The sequence below is a fragment of the Apis mellifera genome, linkage group LG5, assembly GCF_003254395.2.
Source record: "Apis mellifera strain DH4 linkage group LG5, Amel_HAv3.1, whole genome shotgun sequence".
NCBI classification, from domain to species: domain Eukaryota; kingdom Metazoa; phylum Arthropoda; class Insecta; order Hymenoptera; family Apidae; genus Apis; species Apis mellifera.
In genome coordinates this window covers 1,951,182-1,973,243 of record NC_037642.1, presented here as the reverse complement: position 1 = coordinate 1,973,243, position 22,062 = coordinate 1,951,182, and the positions used below count along the sequence as shown (strand labels likewise).

Genomic DNA, 22,062 nt, shown 5'->3' with positions numbered 1-22,062 from the left:
CGGTCGTACAGCTGTATTTCAGAATGAGCTGGATATATCGCGCGAGAGAAGTCGCTGAACATGAAGTATACAGTTTATGCCATTACCGACGCTTCAACGAATTTCAGTCTCTTTTCAGACGACAGGATAATCTGATAGGAAGGTCGCCGGTAGATGCTGATATGTCTCACTCCGTTACTCGGGTGTCGTATTGTGTTTTCGCAATCATTGGACAATGCGCGCGATTTATCCGTGTTCTCCTTCGGTAAACATTTAATTTGACGTTCTTTAATTTTCATCGTTAATTCGCCTGGTAGGTCGGCTCTAGAGACTAGAGTCGGTAACTTGTTTGCACGTATATCTTTCGCGACCTGGTTGCGGTCGGTATCATGTGCGTTTTACGATTCGAATTCTTCGAATGATATATATATATATATATATACAATATGTCACGCATTCAATACGAGATAACGATGTATTTGAGTAAAAAGTCTGGCAGCAACGAAATCGTTGTTCTTATTCGCCGTCGGCACTTTGAATGTGTATATTTCAAGAATAATATATTGAAGAATTTTTTGGTTACTTTTATATATGACTTTTGATCTTCAATATTATCGAAAAATACTCACGTTAAATTTCACGTTTTCGACCAGGATAAATTTCAGTGAAAATGAACCCCCCTCTATAATAAGATCTTGGGTGGATATTCTTCTTCGCATCAAAGGAATTTTCAAGGTGTACCAATCGTCCACAAGTATGCATACGTGCGTCCATGCGTGCACGCGCGTCACATCCTTCCAAACCAGTTTCACACGGACGTAACTGATACTTTCGTCTTCCTCGTGGATTGGACGATCTCTCGCTTTACTCTCTGTCTCTCTCTCTCATTTTCTCATCCATTAACCTCTTTCTCTTTTGAGCCCTATCCCTTTCTTACTACCTCCCTTACTACCACCCAAGGATACGTCGCGACTCTCTCATGTTCTAAGGCCATTTTTGAATTCCCGACTGGCGCAAATTATCGTGGAATTGACTTGGTCACCTCGAACGAGAGAGACGAAATCACTTTCTGATCTTTTCGAATTTAATATATTCAATGATTCAATATGAAGAAAATTTTTCTTCCTCAACATTGAATCTTTTTATCTTTAAAGAAAATATTTTCATAATAGACAATTAAATCAATACTGTAACAAAATGTTTTATGAAAATCATTATTAAATAAATTTCGTATACCAGGTAACTATTGAATGATAATCTAAGACAGTTAGTTAGTACAAGAAATGAAGTTTCCTAGGAAGAGAAGGGCTCTTGACAGCCGAATTCAGCAAATAACGGGTAGTAGTAGCAGCCTCGCGGTTATTTGCTTAATGGTGCTTGCTGTTGGATTCACCGTGGCCAGAGGCGATCTTCTAATTGTCGACATGATTCCTACACTCACCGGGGTAATAATTACCCCGAAGGTATCGTTTGCCATTCATTCGGCCATCAATGTTGCTTCTTTTGATCTGATCAAATCGTTTCTCGAATTGAAACAACGTGGATATGAAGGAAAGATTGGTGAAAAACACAGTTGGCGAAAATGAAATACGAGTTTCTCCTAGTTTATTACGCGGAGAGAAATTTAAAAGCGGCGCGGATTTGCCACTTGCCCTTTATATACATATTCAGACCGATGAAAGGACGCATTAACGTTATATTATAAAATAAATTAAAGCTTGAATTAGCAACTTTCCGGAAAGAGTTCTTTAACGAGGTTCATTCCCGCTTTTACCCGTAGGGTAAAGCAAACTTTTGCGAAACACACCTACGCAACGCGTTACATGACGAGCGCCATACTCGTTCTCCTTCGTGATGCTTGCTATCAATCGTCTCTTATTTTCTATCGTGATGGAACGTTTTGACAATCTCAGAAAAATACATTTTTCAAGGCTCTTTCTCTTTTTTTTCAACTTGAAGCTATCTGAAGTATATCTAAGTGTGCTTCAACCATAACGAAAAATTAATACATTGAAGAGAAAACGGAACTTATATATTTAATAAAAAGGTTACCGGAATAAGAAATAATATATAAATCTAGGATTAAAATTTAGGAAACTTAAGGATAATTAAATTATTTTAAAATTAAATATATTGTATATTGCCACGCCCATTGTATCAATGAAAAAGAAAATAGGAAGAAAAGTATTTCCCGATTTTATTATTGCGTTTAAATTCGTTGTCGAATCTATTATGTGCTTCCATCATTTTCTGCAATTTTGCATACGGCACCAACGACGATTTCGCCCATCGCGGAATCCTCGTTTCGAGAGCGCCCGTTATTCGTCCTCCTCGAGAAGCCTCGATATCGTACGGACTCGCCGGTCATATTGGACGAGCCTGTACGTTGAACACTATTGGAGCAACAGAGACAGCAAAACAGTATGTATATGGGTGTACATGTATGCTGTACGCGTGCGTGCGCATAGAAGAAAGAAAACGAGTGAAACAAGAAGGAAAGAAGCTAGAAAGAGAGGCCGTGAGTAACGCAAAGAGAGTGTGAGAAAGAAAGAAAAGTATGGTTTTGGAGGGGAAGGTGGAACGTGTGGGATAAAGAGAGACACGTTATTCGCGCGCATGGGGCGTTGCCATGGAAACCTTAGCTCGTTCCACCCCCTTACCACATCGTTGGTGGAAACGAGAGGATAGAGTGAAAAAGGGAGGTGAAAGACAACCCAGTAGGAGAGAGTTAGCAAGAGAGAAGAAACGACAGAAATAGAGGGAGTGAAAGGACGATCGAGAGAGAGGGGGAGAGAGAGAGAGAGAGGTAGAGAGAGAGAGATTGAAAAAAGAGAGACAAGGAAAGAATAACTAGGAGTGCGACGTAAAGAGGGAGAGAGAAAACGGTGCTGGAACACGAGAGTAAAACAGGAAGGAATAAGGCGGGGAAGTGAGAGGGTGATGGTCAGAGAAAGACAGAGGACGAAGATAGGGACAGAAAAAAAGAGCGAGTGAGAAAGCTGCCAAATGCGGGGCCGTCAGTGCAATCAACCCGTTGCCCGCCCGCGAGGGTAAAACTACCCCAAAGTCAAACGAGGATACGTATATTACAGAGAGAGCACCATCGCTGTGCGACGCTATATATATATATATATATATATATATATATATATATAAAATATATATAGCAACATGTACGTGTATACATATCTATACACGCAAAGATATAAAGAAATAGAAGAGCTATAAAATGATAGTATGTAAAAAAGGAATGCTTCGCTATTAAATACTTAATAGAAAACTCTGTCGGTAAAACAGACACGTCTATTAAAATTTTCGTTGCTAAGGCATATATATTTAATTTATAGCTGTATAAAATGTCGTAAAATATATATTAATTTTTAATTTAAATTTAAAAATCTTTGTAAATCTAAATTTAAAAAAAAAAAAAATAAAAAATTGATAATCAATTGCAAAATATATAAAAAAAAAAATAAATCATCAGTGTATTTGTAATTTAGTTACTATTGTTAATCATTCGAATCAACAATACCGGAAATGAAACTTAAATATTTTGTTTTAAATTTACGAATCGTTTTAGAGTCTAGAATATTTACTACATACAATAAACAATTATATAACACGCTTCCATGAGATGGAGAACTTAAAGAGAAAAATCTAATAGTAGTTGTTGTTAAGAAGTTCGGTTATGATTCGTTGTTGAAAGGCACCTTGCGGTACGTCCTTGCAGACGTTCCAAATATTCACGAGTGGAAAGGATCATGGTATATACGGGTACGAGATTAAACTCACGCGCGAGGGTGTCGAGGTTTTCGTTCTTTCTGCTGTTGCTGGTAAGGCGCAGTTGCTCTATTCTCCTGGAACCAGTTTTCCTCCACACGCTCGAGAGAGCGTGAGCGCGCGCGCGCGCGCGCGTGCGCGAAGGATAGAAAAAGAAACATATACTAATATGACGGACACGCATACATACTTTCTGTACGCACACAATTAACGCATACGTTGCTATATATGAGCCAGAGCACACGCGTGTACATGCTACGTACACGTATACGCTAAACTAGAAAGTTGCCCCAGCCAACGTTGAAGAAACAGCGGTACACGATGGGCCTAGAGCCTTTCAAATTTCAATTGTTTTTCAAAAAGAAAAATATTTCATTTTATAATAAATATAAAATATATATATCTTCATTTAAAGTATATAAAAAAAATTTCAGAAAAAAGTAATGATTATAAAAATTTATAATCATTTTTCAGAAAATAATTTTAATAATATATCAGTTGAAATATTTATATCAAGTATGAAAAAAGGAAAATATAATGTTTTTTGATTATACATTATCATGTTAGAAATAGAGAATTTAATTTTATAATTCAAATATTTTTAATATTATATTAAGTATGAAACATTTCTTTCTTTAATCTTATTATATACTTTATAGATACTAAATTAAAAAGTAGATAAAGAATTTTATATTAAATAAGAAAATTCCACCCTTAAATGTTGTATGATTATTGCGCCGACAACCCCATTCTTGCGAGTAGAAAGTTCGTGTAGAGATATTTTGTTCAGCGCAAGAGCGACATCGTGCGAGACCTCAGAGCGTGGGTATCAGTACGGAACCGAGTCTACAACGCATTGGCGCTGCGTTGCCACGTTTCGAGGTCTCTCTTTTTCGTCCCCTCTCTTTTTTCCACGTTGCCAGTATTGCATTGTCTCGTTCTTTCTTGATTTTCTCTGGTTACGCAGCGTTGCCAATTCGACTGGCGGGAAAACTGGGTTTCGAAACAAATTTTCCTTCGCTCACGGCACTCTTTTGTGACGGACATTGCTAAAACTTTTTTAATAAATACCTTTCTCGCGGCAATTTTATATGGTAATTCCTGTTATTACATTTACATTTTATTCTTAGGAAATTAAAAAATTAAGTAAAATCAGTTACGAATAATTTTTTAGAACTATTGTATAAAAAAATTTTTTTATAATTTTATCAATGTTTAATATGTAATTATTAAGAAAAAAAAAAAAAAAGAAAAATACACAAAATGAAGAAAAAATTTTTAATCCAAGTCGAATTTATAATAATTATTGATAAAAGTTTTAAAAATTCCTAATTGCATAGTTACGAGAACTAATTATCATAGATTTCAATAATGGATTTTTCCATTAAAATTTAACTTATCGCTCTTCATTTTTAAAAGTAGAAAATTCCTCATTTTGGAAATGCTATTCAAAGTGATTACTTCACTAATCGTCTTTCCTATCGTTCGGGTCATATAGAAGAAAACGAAGAAGTAGAGAAGAGAAGCTCGATCTGGTGGAGTACAGGGAGGAAGGAGGGTAGACGGTTTTAGACTACGGACTCGACGCGTCGGCGTCGAGTTAAAAATAACAGTAACAGCAGCAGCGGGACAGAGCCAGTCCTCAGCGTCTACGTCGTCTGCGTTTACTGCTAGCTCTTTCTCGTTACTGTTCTAGCATTACTCGTATCATCTAATAGTAAGCTACATCAACGATATTGACAATGGCGTAGAACTGTTTCGATATAACCTTGAGCATAGATACTACTATTAAAAACTAAAGAAAATGCAATCATATCTGTGCTATTTTTACAATTAAAATGATTTTTTTATTATATATTATTTCCTAGTAAGAATCATTGCAATCATACTAGATTTGCGTTGATACATTCATATCTTGCTAATACCATATTGCGTGATGTTCTTGCCATATCTATATTGTATATTATCGAGACGAGAACGATAAAGAGAAGACCAGTATTTGTCGCATTTATCGTATTTAACTTTATCCTTGCATCTGCCATGTATAAAACTATTATATATATATATATATATATATATATATATATATATATATATATATATATATATAAAACACGTATAATCTGAATCTCTGTTAAAAAAAAATTAGAAAAAAATGCAGAATTAAATAGTTCCATTTAACTGGAACATTGTACCATAAAGGCATCTATCGCATCATAAATGCTGTAATCGACCTTACCATTAGAGTCCGTTATTGAAAATAGAGTTTAATCCCACGTTTTTGACGCACGTTTTTATCATTGTCTAAGTATTGATCATTTATCAACAAATGTCTAGAACGATTAGTTGATCGCAAAAAATAATTAGACATTTCCGTAATAATCTTATAATAACCAACAAAATTTCGACGTGATGATTTTTCTACGCAGGAATTGGAAGATTTACATTGCCGGCGTTACTCGTACAAACTTCCCATCGCTAATTACCAACCAACGACGGGATCGAGCAATCGGTAAGCAGTAGCAAGAGACGTCAGCCGTAACGGCGCAGCCTTGAAGGAACAGCAGTGGCGACGCGTTGCTTCGTCGCGGCGTCGAAAAAACGACATCGCGCTTGTACGCCGCCAGTTGGCGTTGCATTCGCGCATTGAACGCGCACTCGCTTCGAGAAAAGACGCGCGCGCGCGCGCGCGAATGCTCTTACACGCTCTTTCGTGTGTATGCGCTCCTCTCATGTACGCGCTTTACAAATTTGACTTTCACGAGGAGACTCGTTGGTTCGTCGTCGCACGTAACCTTGGCTGCGCCGTCAGAACGGGCCGCGAACATCGTGCAACGACGGGACGGATTTTATTTTCGTATCGTCGTCGTCGTCTCGTTGTTTTGCTTGCCTCTGGTTTCACCAGCGCGCGTGGCTGACACGCTCGTAAATTCGACTCGTACTCGATCTCCTTTAACCGTTCTTGAACGTTTCGATGATTTTTCGATGATGGGTTCGACTTACCTCGCCTGTGAAACGACACCAACACGAGTGGCGAACACGGTGCATTCGGAATCATTTTGTAAAATTAGCAAAATCGGTTTCTCGGATGCATTCGGCGTCGTTACTTCGGTGAAAGCAATCGGGGAGGGTAATATCGGATGGGAACGCTCTTTAACCCCTTTAAATTCGTAATATTATATTTATCGCATATTAAATTGAAATTATACTTATGTAATATTACGTAACTAAATTTTATACATTTCATTTCACATAAATACAAATCATTAATTACGAAAAATAATGTTATAAAAATTTATGTAGAAAGATAGGATATTATCATATATAGATAATATTAAAGGAAAAAAAGTATCTTTTATTTCGAATAAGTTTTTTTTACAACATCGAAATTCGTCTTTTCGAAGGAAAAGAATAATTGTTATTACGAATTAATTTTTTATTTTATGAAATTAAATTTTTTTACATATTTTTTAATACTATGTAACATACATTTTATAAATTGATTAATAATTTATTATTATATTTTATCATCAAATTATCTATTTATAATATTTTTATATATAAAAAAAGTGAGATTCAATTTAAGATAAATTTCTGAAATTTATTTTCATACAATTATCGATCAATTTACGTATTGATCGTGTAATTTGGAGTTTCACACTACAACAATCATTCTTTAATTCTCGCATAATCGATTTATTTTTTCTTTTTTTTCTTTTTACATCCACCAGCTATCGTAGACGTGCTGACAACGTACACTCGGTATCGTGTTCTTCAGCCCGCTCGTGTCGAGCGGCTGCCTTATGCAAGCGATTTTCGCTGGAGCTTCATTATATCAGTCAATTTTGCAACGTCGGTTATTATTCGCGGCAAAAATGTATAGGAAAAAAACTGCAAAACATTCTGCCTTCAATTTTGTTGCTATATATCAATACTTTACTATAGAATTTTTCAAAATCGAAGAAATATAACAGTCCTAATATATAAATAGAAATATGACCGAGATATTTCATTTCGAATTTGATATAACTTCACCAACTTCGCGTTATTAATATGTATGTGTTATCTATTCTCTATGATTCCAGACGGTCTTCGTGCAATATCCGAGATATCTGTATATATATATATAAACAAAAGAAACAGACTTTACATTTGACGCAAATCAATGTTCAATTACGATTGGCCTATGATAATCAATCTTAATATACATGAGGATAACTAGTTATGAAAATGCTTATGAAAATCTATCATCTTCATTTATAGTTTTTATGAAATTAAATATCACAATTTTAAAAATTCAAAAAAAAAATCGTATTATAAATATTTCGCAGTAGTGGTGTATATGTGGATATTAAGAAAGCCTATAATTATAAATTTATATGCATTTTGGTAATTTTAACTATATTAGTGTAATAAAATAATATTGGATGGCGAAACGAGGATTGTATCCCGCGTATTCATCATCATTTTCAATATCTCATAATCTCCTTAATGTAGTTGCACTTTGCTCGGCACCGAGCTAGGAATAGCCGAGGCAGGATACGGGAACAGTTACGACCCGGGCCGGTATTGCTCGAGGCGATCGTGCAAGGACAGTACCGCTACAGGCGAATATCTTCCATTGCCATTCTTTCTTCTTTCGCGGGGATTTATCGCGCGAAAAAATCTATCTTTACCAAAATAATCTAACAAAGAAGCTTTGACATAAAAATGTACGTATAAATAAATTATTAAAATACATCAAATATCCTTAAAGGATAACAGCATATATATACTTTAAGGCACAAAAACTTTTTCTCCCAAAAAATTTGTTGCCTTTAAAAAGAAAAAACTTGTTCCATTACTTTTCATCAATCCTCACAACAAAACCGGAAGTTTATCAGGTACGATCTTCCGGTTCCGTATATGTAAATATAGAGAACAGTTTACAACAATGAAATATCTGAAAAAGGTAGGCCAACTATCCTCCGTAAGGATCGGAACAGAATGATACTTGGCGTTTGAAAACATAAGAGATCTCGACCACCTGCATACATCCTGAAAGTCTTCGTCCAAGTTCTTCTCGATCTATTTCTTTCTTTTGTTTTTTTTCTTTTCGATGGATATTCATCGACATAGCGAGAATAAGAAAAGTAACAGGATGAGAACGATTATGTTCAGAGTCAGTCGATTCTCTCCACGCTTCTCTCTACCGACTGCGTATTTGACGGTGAATATCGTGTAAGCAGCCGGAATATTGCATTCTCGTTTTCTTGTGTAGCCAACGCGGCCACACCTTTCACCAACACCCAACCGGCCTGTCGTTGGCCTAGCTGGCTCTCTAGTCTGGTGAACGCAATGGCTGCTGCTGCTGTGTGGTGCTTGGTTGGCTGGTCGGTCGGTCGTACGACCAGCTAGCTCCCCGATATACATCCCGTAGCTTTTGCGCTTAGACACACTAGTTGTGTATACTACGTGTACTCCGGCTAACAGTAAACTCTTCCACTTGGCTCCTCCAGCATCGGTGAGAGACGCGACGAGAGAACGCAGTGGCGTTGATGAGCCGCAGGCGCGGTTCGCGCCTCGCTATATTCCGCCATTTTCTAGGATCTTTTCCTGTTTCAAAGCCGTCACGCGGCATGCTGTTTCTTCGCGCTCTTGCGAGGAACGTGCTTACGTAATAGCTCGCGAGATGCTGGGCCGAGAAGTTGCATTATGACGTGTAAATCTTGAAAGTTTGTACATTTTTTATTAAAATTTTTAAAAATTTTAATAGAGTAGATAGAGATATACAAGAAGAGTAAGTCACTGTCATTGATAGAATCGAAGATCGTTAGCTGGCAAGTCTGTCTCCGAACGGAAGATCCCCTTTCATTATCAAAAAACTTTTTCAGTTCCAGAATAAAAATGAAAATATGATGGAAGAAATGTCTGATCATCCTTTAAATCTCTTCCAAATTGATTTAATTTTTATGTAAAAATGATAATGTTTACATTTTCATAAGTTATTATATTATTTATCTTTTTAATAAATTTCGAGAATTATTTATAAAACCAAAATGTTCATCGTCAAATCGAAATTTAAATAAATAGATGCAAATAGTAATGTGAAATCCATGATAGTATCGTAAGAGTATAAACATAAACTCTTAATTGTAGTTTTTCCATGATCATTTGCATTTCTTGATTAAAGATGATAATCATAGGAAAGAGGTCAACTTAATACAATTTCTATGCTGTACGTCAAATATTTATTTTTTTAACGTATTTATAAGAAATTTATTTATCATCGATCATTGTTTTATTTTTATCCTTCTTATACAATTTTCCTCTTCATAATTCAGAGAAAGATTGATCTCGAAAAATTTTCAATCACTCCTCCCTACCCCTGATGATTCCTCGAATCACAAAATTGTCACGAATTGCAACATTTCTATATCCAAGTTGTTCCATTCTCCTCTATCACCGGTCATTTCCTAGTAGCAAGATTGGTAAAAGTTCGTTTCCGTTCGTCGAGGCGAAGAAATAAGCGTTGGCCTGCTGTCGTCAGTCATAGAACGACAGGCAAACAGGCAGGCATGGCACAGTCGCCTGACAAGGGGGGATTTCTCCGTTGTCGCTTCGACGAACCAGACAAAAAGAACCGGGGGCCGATACCCGACTGGCGACCCTTCGCCGTATAAAAGGTTGCAACCCTCGTTTGCCTGCCTGCGAGGGTATATATATATACGGGTTGTGTCCTACCCCGAATCCAACAATAGGGTCCAAAAGCTTGTCTGCGGGACTCTGCAGGAGTAGGATCGGGGCCCCGAAGCTCTAACACACGATGGAGCTTTTATTTTATTCCCCAAATTATATAACAATAATTTTTTCCCTTCTTCCTCTTCTTCTTCAAATTTAATAACTTTTTTGAGAGAGATAAGATCAATGAGAATGGAAATTGTTTCTTTGATCTTAATTAATAGAGATCTTTTCTATTTCTTCCCGTTTCTCTTAATTTTTAAAATTTTGGTAAGGAGAAGTGTTCTTATAGAATATTTCTAATGTGAATGTCGTAAAAAATTGGAAGTGAATTGTTGATGTTGAGAAGTTTCGCTTTCGTCAGATTCCGCGAAGATAAAGTCATTGTTTGGATCCCGATGACGCGTCCAGTTCAATTCTTCGTTACCGCATGACGAATACGTGACTGGTCATGGTCCCCGATTCTTAGAGTCCCAACGATTGTTCGCTATTCTTACTCCTTCACTCTGCCTATAATAATTCGATACTGACGCGAGTTAAAAATATATATAGGCCTAGAATGTGATATCGCGAAAATTCATTTGTTGTCGGGATTATTTTTTATATCGTGCACCACCACTTCCTTCCGCAAAATTGATCTTATCCAGAAACAGTGATCTCGTAAAGCAATTAACAATTTTATTCTTTCAAAAATTTTTATTCGTATAAGGCAAAAAGAATAATTAATATTTATCAAATATTGAATTTAATTATCCTTTTCCTTCCAATTCCATTATTTGCATCTTAGTTTTGAAGAAGAAGAAGAAGAAAAAAACAAATCCTCTTCCTCGTTTCATACGAAAGGTTAAAGAACTCTGAACCAATCTAGACTAGATTGTCGAAAAGAAAACAAAACGTACGTTCTCAAATTATTGATCATTTACTCCTCCATATTCCAATAGATAGGTTATCGTGTATTTACTTTGAGAGTCACTGGCCAGATCGAAAGGTCCACGTTTAAAAAAGAGAAAGGGAAGGAAGATACGTTCGATGTGGCCCAATGTCCGACCCTCGTCAAGGAACAACGCGTAGCCCTGTTGCAGAGAGACGTTTCCTCTACCTGGGCCCAGGTATCCGAAAAGGCTCTCTCTCGCAAACAGAGTAAATTCCTTTGGCAATTGGTTATGGCATAGTTATTCTCAAGATTTTTTTTTTTTGGATGAATAGGGGGCAAGTTTCCCAAAATCGGTCGTAAATTGTAACGGGATGAGCGAATTTTTGGGGTTTCGAGTAAAGTTCTCGAGATTAAGAAGTTGGCAAAGAAGGGTGGACGATATGGTGATTATGGCTATTTATGTACTCCATTAATATTAAACGTCGGTGGTCAGCAACAGGTCCAATCGTTAAGAGACCTCGTTAAACTTATAACGCATTAACCGGGATTTCTCTTCACTGTTTAGCAGCAGTGGTGTATAACGCGTCTTTATCGATCTTGAGTTTGGTTAACCGAGATATATATACGATTTCGAATGGATAAGTGATACGACTCGAATTAAGAAGCGTATCTTATCAGGTGGACGGATATTCGTTGACTTTCGTCACTTGCCTTTTCCATGCACGAATATCATCGCGCTTTCTCTCTCTTTCTCACGGTTGGAAAGGGGACGAAGGGGGTTAGTCGCGTGCTCGCGATGGTCGGAAGATCGGAACAATGGCGTTGCAACGCGATCATCGATGTGTTCTCGCCGCTTGGCAAAGCAAGGTGAATCGATCGAGGGATCAGGTGCTCCTTGATCGTCGTAAATGGAATTCTCCTCGGTCTATACGGTGTTTCCTAGCGTGAAACATTGACGGTGCACACCGATACCTGCTTTCAATTCTTGCTGATAACCTAGTTTGGTAAAATGCTAATGAGTGTGTTTGCTATGTCATCCTTTTTTCTCTTTTTTCTCTCTTTTTTAAAACTTTTGACGAACTTATTTGTCGAAATATAGATTTGATTTCACGCGTAAGACGTAAATAATTTATATTTGAAAATTAATCGTAATTAATTGTTTGATCGAATATTGCAATTTCAAAAATTCGACAAATAGTTGTATATCTTTGAGGCAGACGGGAAATGCGGGTCTGATTGGTTGATATTTAGACCAATGCACAAAAAATGCATATTGACCGAAAATATTAAATAAGATATAACATCATATGTCGATGAAAAATAACTTCTGTGTACTACAAAGATTAGAATAATAAAATAATTTGCACTATGTTTACATACGAATTAAAAATTTGGAAAATCTTTACATTAGATCTCTTAAATTCGCAGAAATCATTAAGGATTTTATTGCAAAATTTTGATTTTCACCACTGAGTCATATGAAAGAATTTATAAAGTTTAAGAAGATGTTATCTTGACAGATTGAAACAATTTCGAAAGGGCATGTTTCATCTCTTCAACGAGTTTCTTTCTACCCTTTAACCTTAATATACCCCATGATTTACATCCTTCTTCTTGTCCACGGTGAAATTATGTATACATGTCTCTATATGCAAGATTCGTCACGCAAAACCTACCTGTTTGTCACTCGAGTCGAATACATCTTGCGACTGTTCCACTCGTCAGCGTACCGTGCTTACGAATATACGACACAAGAGTCGTATGTGTATTATTTAGCATGGCCGGTGAAGGCACCTGCGACGCTGCAACTATCTTATTCTCTCCTTTGGCTGTCCTGCGATGACTACCTCGTAAAGTTCAGCCAACGCGCCCACTCGTCACTGCGAACAGGTTCCACCCGTGGCTTTGCGCTTCCTCTTTCACCACACTTACATACCTGACCCTTCTTTTACCTTGTTTAATTATCATCAATTATCATCCTCTACTTTTATATAAGATTTAATTTCAATTGAACGATTGAAGTTGTTCGATATTTTTAAAATTTAATTTTCCCAAGAGAAAATTATTGATGAGCCAATAGAAAAATTCATTTTTGATTTTTTTTTTCTTTTAATTTGAAATGAATTTAAAGTTTTAAAATATATAAAATACTCTTAGTTGTGATGTATATTTTAATCTATCATATTTATAAAAAAAATTATATTAATTATTAGTAATTAAGTATTTATTTCTTATAAAGATTCTTTAATCTATAAAGTAGAATAGAAATACAATTTTTTTTCTTGAATTTTATTTGTTTGTATGATTTAATATTATATATTCATTATTAGATAAAGATGGATATTTAAAAGATAATATTATAGTTATGAAATTACGAATCTGAGGATCACTGCAATGTGGCAATTTTCTTTAATCGCTTTATATTTTAAAGAAAACGTCAGAAACCGACTATTAGAATAAATGGTCTTTTAATTATTTCAAGAGTCATTGAAAAATGAAATAAAAGCCATATTTCCACCCTTCCAATTCGCAATAGAGATTCAGAGATCGAATTTTTCATAGAAAAAAAATATGCAATCAATAAATATGAGTCTACACATCATATAACCGAGATAGCATAAACATAACATATCAATATTTTTTTCATTTGAAAAATTGATAACAATGGGGTGGTATAATTGGTAATCGGTCAAAAACACCGAGTCGAAACTGATAGAAACGAAAGGAATATTTTATTTTATTTTTTTTTTCGATTCGATTTTTCGACATTTAACGATGAACAACCATTCATACGTGAAAATGCAATGAAAATACGCCGAATGTTACGTCCCATTGTGTGTACGTGTGTAAGCAGGAAGATGCTGCGCGTAAAAAGCTCGAAGGGGTGGAAAAAAAATGCATGAGAAAGGGAGAGTTCTCCCACACATAAGGGGTGCTGTCCGTTGTCTGCCATATGGCCCCTCTTTTTTTTACCCACCTCTGTACGGCTTTCTTCCCACATGACAAAGGTAACCACTCACGTGTGCGTGCACGTGTGTGTTTACAGCTGTACATGGGTTCCGTGCTGGCTTCCTTGAAAGTGAACAATCTTTTTTTTTTTTTTTTGTTACAACTTATAACAACAAAAATGAGCAACCAAGTTTCGCATCAGGTGGAAATTTTTCATTGTCTTTAGGGATATATAAATATAAATAATATTCTCTCGATATACATCTATGTCATTGATGAAAAGAATGAAATAATTTAGTTTTTTTTTTCTTTTTTTCTTTTTTCTTTTTTTTTTTTTTTTTTTTAGTAATTTCAATCGGAGGATTTCGTTGAAAATTGCAATTTCTGCTTTTAGACACCGGGTTCAATGCTTCGATTTCTATTTTTGCCAGTCGACGGATTGTGCGGTTTCCGCGGGGCAACGGAGAGGAGGATAGGTATGCAATGGAATAGTTTTACCGATTTAAATGAAGTTTATCGAGTTGAGCTTGGTTTCCGCAGATTTATCGAAACTTGTTTCGCGTGAAATCGAAAATGAATGATTTTCTTTGTTTACTGAAGTATATATATACAATTCAAGTATATATGATATGTTCCATATAGAAGAAAAATCATTTAATTGTCTGATTAAAAATCTCTTTAAACATTTGTTTATTCGACAGACAGAAACGTATTTCTCTTGCGAGTTAAAAGTCTCAGAAGAAACAAGAAAATCATAAACTATTCTTCTTTAAATTACTTCATTCTCTTCCGAATCAATTAAGCTAGAATTCAAGAATCAGCGAGAGATTGAAATAGTCCCATCCTCGTTTTCGATCTCTTTATTTTTAACGTCAGAGGGGGGGGAGATGACGCTAAGAAGCCAACTACATTTTCCACTTCTCCATTCCTTTCTTCTAATTTTCCACCCCACATCGGTTCATTCTCCCTTTTTCCTCCCAACGATTCTGAGTGCTCAGGGTGCTGGACCTTTCGTTTAGGGCACCGCAGATGCCGCGTGCCCTACTAGATTACGTGCCAATGGTTCTCAACCTCGATCTTATCCAACCGTTCATTATCTGTCTCTCCCTAGTCTCTCCCTAGTCTCTCCCTGTCTCTTCCATCGTATTACGTAAAATCAGCCAATGAGAACCACTTGCAAGGGGAAACAACCCTCCCTTTTCGGAGACCTTCCTTTATTCATCCCCTAATATAGGACCGACCAGCGTACCTTCTCCCCTGCACAACGATAGTATATAGGCTAGTGTATTTATCGTGAAACTTGTATATGAACGATACATATATATATATGTATGTAATAATATATATGTTTTGTATAAAGGATATGCAGAGTATACGATTCGCAGGATTCCTCGGTTTATGTGTGTAGTTGCGATACGTTTAAGTGCATGGATGCATTTATTGCACGCTTGTGCGTGGCATATAAACACCTATGGGCGTACGGCCGCTCGTATTTTCGCGGTTGCAAATGTTGCATCGCGTGCCGTGGAACTGGGTCAACAATCGTGGGGCTATTCTTCGGGGACGACGTTTTTCGCGTAGTTGTGATGCTGGGTTTATTTCTTGCAAGAAGTTTTTTTGAAAAAAATATGATCGAATGAAATTTAAATTAGAATTTCGAATAGTTCTAATAGGAAGAGAGGAAGTTAGTAATATTTTATTATTATTATTTTGAAAGAATTATTGTGAAATTTTATTTTGGAAATTTTTATAATTTTCTATTTTATTCGTTTTTTTTTTGGAAAAATAATCATTTGAAAATTAGTTGGCAGAAAGATTTAATTGATGTGTGATTTAATTTTATAAAATATTGTAAAAAGCATATATATATATAATTGTATAAATAAAGATATAAAAATCATAATCATATAATAAATTAATATATGTACAAAAATGTAAGAATATAAGAATAAAAAAAGTATATATTTATATGCTAATATAAAATCATTAAAAAATTAATGAATGCATATTTTTGATATCTTGAAATAAAAAGATATAAAATGTTTTCAAAAAAACTAATGCTAATAAGTATTATAAAAATATTATAGACGGTTTGAACTATTAACATAATTTAATAAATACTTAATAATTAAATATTGTAAAAATTATTCATATGAAATGGTATGTATGTAAGTTAATTAGTTTTATTTAAATATTTTATCAAATAGAAATTTCAATTAAATTTTTATATTTATATATAGAATTAAATATATAAAATTCAAGATTTTTATATTTTCTTTTCAATTCAGATTTATATTTTCTTAAAATCATGCATAATAAATTATATTTTAAATATAATATTCAATTGTTATTGTTATTTACATTTAGAGGATAATAGATGATCACATGAATGACTTAGATTATTATCCATTAATGCAAACATACATCAAAGGTAGTTTTCACCCCTTATTCTTTTATAAAACTTTCTGCTCTCTCTCCTCTCCTCTCCCTATTATCGATTAATTGAACACGTGGCTAAAATATAAAATGTTATCCTGCACGATCATGTTCACCAAGGATAATGCTTATTCATCATTCTTTTTTTGATGGTCTACAATAAAGTTTTGTAGATTGCTGCCTCTTGTACTTCTTTTTTCGTTTAAAGATCGTAAACTGATCCCTTGCATAGTTTGTTCTCACTTTAGACGTGATACTAATTTTCAATTTTTCAATTCTCAATACAAACGATTATGTAATTTTAATAATTTAATTGTTTAATTTTCAATCATCTTTATTAAATATATCATTGGTTTAAAATTTGGTTTTTTGATTCTAATATTTAAACTAATACATATATAAATTATATGTATACACAATATTACAATATTAATATTGATATATGTAATTATAATTAATAATATAGTAATATAACAATATAATATATAATATAATGTTTTTACAAAATTCATTTTTATTTCAATTAATTTTTTCATTTTATATATTTTTTATTTTATACTATATGTAAAAAAAGTTATAGATTTAATAATATTATTTTTATACGTAAAAAAATTATGACTTTAATTATAAGTTGTAAGTAAATTTACTTCTTTAATCTTATATTATATATTGGATTTGCTAAAAACATCTCTCTACTACAAGTTTGAATGTACTATTCTGTTTAAAGTACAGAGGCAAGCACATAAAAATAAAATTAGCATGTATACACATATACATATATTCACATATATGTAGCATATACAATACATAAAAGTTAACTTTGAATATATAGAGTATTAGAATTTTAAATCATTTTTACAGTTGTGTAGATTTCTTAAATATTTATTGTATACTAAAAAATTTGAAAAAAAAAAAAAGAACAAAAAATTTCCATTTTGCCGTGATTTTTCATCTTTTATATTGTATATCTAAAATAAAAATAATTTATCGAAAATAAAAATTTTTTAATTTAAAAAATGGTAAAGATCTATTAACATTAGGTTTTTCGAAGTTCACGATGATGAGCGCGATTTGCAAGTCCTTGAAATCTAAGTCTAACTGGCTTGCTCCCCGACAATCTTATCCATTCGACGAGATAGCGTACCACTAATCTGTCACGGACTTTACACTGTTAAAGCTAGCATTCAAACAGCTTCCAGGATCGTACGCGCGAAACTCGAAGTCGAATTCAAAGAAATGTCACCGCTTGGTAACGATCTTGCGTCACATCGCGAAACGAAATTCATCGATTGCATAATTTTTATAATGCTATAAGATAAATCGACGATTTAAAAAAATCTCTCGATACGATCTAATTAGATGGATATTTGAAATTATTTATTTATATAGAATTGATTAATTTCAAAGGAAAGATATTGATTATTTTCTTTCTTTTTATTACTATTGTTATTTAGTAATTTTCAATATTTAAAATAAAAATAATTTCCTAAACGAGTAATGTAATATTGAAATAATATTGTGTAATTTTTAATTTAATTTGAATTATTTTAATTTATTTGGCTGTAGTAGTAGTGGAAAATTATCCAGAACATCATACCTATAAATAATATAGCACGTCATTGATAAATAGACGGATAAAAATTAGACGATATCGAATACCATATTATCTGTTAAAGAAATATTAAATGTTTAAGATTAATTTTGTACAAAGAACGAAAATTTTTTATATAAGGGAATACTTGCTGGTTTCTCATTTATTTAAATATTCCCGACGGAATTACGCTCGATAATCATAACACGGCAGGCTATATTGTGCGCGTTGTTATTTCTTGGCCCGATAGCGTGGTGCGCGACGTCGTTGTCGAGCTGTTTTTCGTAGTTGGCGATCTCGCCGGCAGGCGCCGCACCGATCGAGTCCCCTTTCGAAAATAACACACGGCCGGTTGACGTCATGTTGTCATGACTGCCGACCGCCGGCACCAACATTGACTCGATGTCGTTCTTCTAGTGTCTGAACAGCGCAGAAAATTTGCACCAACATGAATTGATTACATTTATCTGCTATACAGTTTTGAATTTGAGATAAATTAAAATTTCATAAACTTTATGATGCATCGTTTAATATTGCATCGATTGTTTTTTCAGTTAATACTATAAAATAAAATATAAAGCGAATATTAGAAATTTATTTTTTATATCGATTTTTTTCATATTATCTCTTTCTCTTCTCTTTCTTTTATCTATTTTTTGCTTTTGCATTAACTTTTAATATACATATATAAAAATATATTTCATTATTTTATGCTCTCATGAAATTATTATTAAAACGATTATATATTATTATGTTGGTATAACTGAGTTAATGATCTAACCTCTAAAGAAGCAACACCTTTGAATATTTTTCGTTACTAAATATGCAAAGCTGCACTGAGTATTCTGGAGCATTTGAATTCAAAAATGGATTTGAATATTCAATCTTATAGTTTCATCGTTTCAATGTATTCGCGTATGCTAGTATACACACATATATATGTAGCTTAGGAATGTACGACGCCACACACTAACTGGTTTTATCTACGGGGCTCCGATGGCTTCGTGTGTGTTCGTTCTTTGGCTGACTAGATAGCTTTGACTCGTGTAGCAAACATTACCTCATCGTCAGGCATAGCCGGATCCACAACGAACCTTCTCTACTTTTGATTGTTGTCTCCCATCTTTTCTGTGTTTACTTATTAGTTGTAAAAATAAAATGAAATTGAACTTATTCAAAATAAATGTATTTACAGATTTACTATTCAAATAAAAAATAACATTTGAATTAATACTTATATATTGAAATCATTCTCTTTATTTTTTTCTATTTAATTAAATTTTTTATTTTTATTTAACTTATATTTTTATTATTTTTGTTTCATTTTCTATGTCAACTAATTTCACTATGATTTTACTAAAAGTAACAGATAAAAACAGATTTTATTAATCTTTTCATACTATATGTATATGTTATAATTTGTCTAGATAGACTTCATGCAGTGAACATTATCTTATTGCGAGCACGGTCGTCATGAATCTTTTCTAGTTCTGGTACTTCTCTCACGTTTATTCCATTGACCTACATTCCTGATGATAAAACAGGAATTGGAGCAAATTTGTTTATGAAAATTCCCTCACTAAAGTTTCTATAAAAAATTTATTAATATGTTATTATTTGATAATAATTATTTAGAGAAATATTCTTATAATTTTTCAAAAATATTATTTATTTATTCATGTTTAATAAATTTAAATATACAGTTTAATAAATTTAATAATTTATTTGTTGTATTTCATTAAAATTTTTTTAATAATGATAAAAATTATAATACATACAATATTTCAGACATTCGTTTATCTGATTAACCTCGAAATAAATCCTCTATACGAATTGATTACGGAATTCACTACTAGATGGCATTCCTGTAAGAAAAATACGATATTATTTAGTACTTGTATAAAAATAGTTTGAGAAATATAAAAAAAATAGTTTATTAAATATTGAATCAGATCTGTTTTTTTATTGAAGGATAATTTATTAAAAAAAATATTTTTATTTTAAATAATAAGATATCATATTTCACAATCAAAAGCAATTTTTATCATCGTAAAATCTTGAATCAACTGTAAACAATTACATTATAAAAAATATTTAAAAAAATATAAACGAATAAAAATTAATTTTATAGCAATGTTCCTTTCAATATTGCGATTCTCTAACACAAATGAATATTCAAAAGATTCTTTATATGTAAGAGAAAAAAACGCAAATTGCAACCCTTAAAGATTTCACGAGACGAAAAGAGAGTGGGATGAGCACATGCTTCTTGACTTTGATTTATGGATAGTTAAGAACCGTGCATTTCTGTTACACACAGCTAATCCGTTATGCGGTAACTCCCTACAGTAACCACCCGGTGGTCGTCTCGATTCAACAAGTGCGCCCGGACCATGTTTCGCAAACATTGTTAGAGGCCGTCCGTTCAATTCTTGATCGCGCTCATTGAAATCTTGATCTCAATTGTGCCAATAAATATGATTGACTATTTTTTAATATTAGGCATAGAAAAATTATTTATAAAATTCATAGATATCTCGAATAATTTAGTTGATGAAATAAAAATTTATAAATAATATAAATTAAATTCCAAATCTATTTTGAAATTTTTTTTTCATATTCTCCTGTTACTGATTGATCATTATTTATCATAATATTTATTCTTTTTAATACAATAAATAATTCATTAAAGAGTATTAAAACGGCATTATATTAATCATAAAGGTTAATATGATAAATATTGATAAATATGGGTATTGGGAAAGTATTGATCGACAAAACTAGAAGTACTTTCCTGAGGAAATCGTGTTTTCACCGTAATGGAAGGCGAAATCAAGCTTGCGGATACGATCCCTCATTGTTTTCCCCACGATTCCATGAATCGTCTCTCGAAGAGCTCCGGGACTGGTCGACCCTGTTGGAAGGAGAACCTTCGCGAGCGAGTCGTATTCCAAGTAGGCCGCCGCGGCGGATGTACACCGTCGAATCGAGATTGAGTCGTTGGCTGCTGTTGCTGTTACTACTATAGTATAACTAGTTACTTCTAGAAATCTATAAATTGTTTCCAAGAAAGTGTACTTTTCTTCTCTTCAAAAGTTATTTTTCATAATGAAATTATTATAATAAAAGTCAAATTATCTTTTTATACATTAATTAGTATTATATCCGAATTCATTTTTATTCTTTATTTAATTCGAAATTTTTATTTTTCTATTATTTATTTAAAATATAATTAAATAAAACAGTAAATAGCTTCGCTTATTTTGCCATTACCATCGGTATCATTATAAGCGCGCCGGTATCGTCTGATGGCATTGCTCGTTTCCTCGGAACTTTTTTTCCCTCCTTTTCCCACTGTTGTTCTTACTAGTTGCACACACACGAGACTCTTCATATTGGACAACATAACGCATCGATTATCTGTTAAATGACGTTCACGCCACTGTACATCCCCTACCCATAGGTCAACTCTTCGCTAGTTCCATTCCCTCAATTTTTATTTTTGCTTTTTTTTTTTATAAAATCAAACGTCATGTGCAGACCACGTGGATCGGACAAAATGACGAACGTATCGCTAGTGACATCCTACGGCAATTCGTTCAACTAACTGCGCTATCAGTGATTCTCAATTAAATTTATATAATTTTTATTTTTCAAAATTTTTCTATTTTTATCTTAAAAATCTTATTTGATTAAGCAAAAGTTAAGCAAGTGGAAGTAAAAAGTGACTATT

The 22,062-nt window shown here is 33.5% G+C and overlaps 2 protein-coding genes across 6 annotated transcripts in view; one reads left to right on the top strand and one right to left on the bottom strand.

The window, feature by feature from the left end:
- The window catches only part of LOC724450, a 44,608-nt gene that overhangs the window by 16,120 nt on the left and 6,426 nt on the right, over positions 1-22,062 (top strand). The window contains exon 2 of one of the 5 annotated variants that reach the window (XR_003304699.1): positions 14,697-14,778. The exons of 3 other annotated variants lie outside the window; for them this stretch is intronic. The gene's annotated coding sequence lies outside the window, so the exon portion shown is untranslated. Of the gene's footprint in view, positions 1-6,188; positions 6,272-14,696; positions 14,779-22,062 lie in introns of all 5 variants that reach the window. One more of the 5 variants, XR_003304698.1, reaches the window with a different exon arrangement.
- On the bottom strand, positions 21,012-22,051 carry LOC102655134. The gene is made up of 2 exons (XM_026440841.1): positions 21,603-22,051; positions 21,012-21,351 (listed from the first exon to the last, which is right to left on the bottom strand). Exons 1-2 carry the CDS (start codon positions 21,733-21,735, stop codon positions 21,110-21,112), a joined length of 375 nt encoding a protein of 124 aa, XP_026296626.1. The 5' UTR covers positions 21,736-22,051; the 3' UTR covers positions 21,012-21,109.

Bases quoted from the DNA above. Each gene is read 5' to 3' on its own strand.
- LOC102655134 (XM_026440841.1), bottom strand. From the start codon at position 21,735: ATGTTGTCCAATATGAAGAGTCTCGTGTGTGTGCAACTAGTAAGAACA. The intron at 21,352-21,602 runs GTAATGGCAAAA...GTTATACTATAG, and splicing joins CGCTTATAATGATACCGATG to TAGTAACAGCAACAGCAGCC.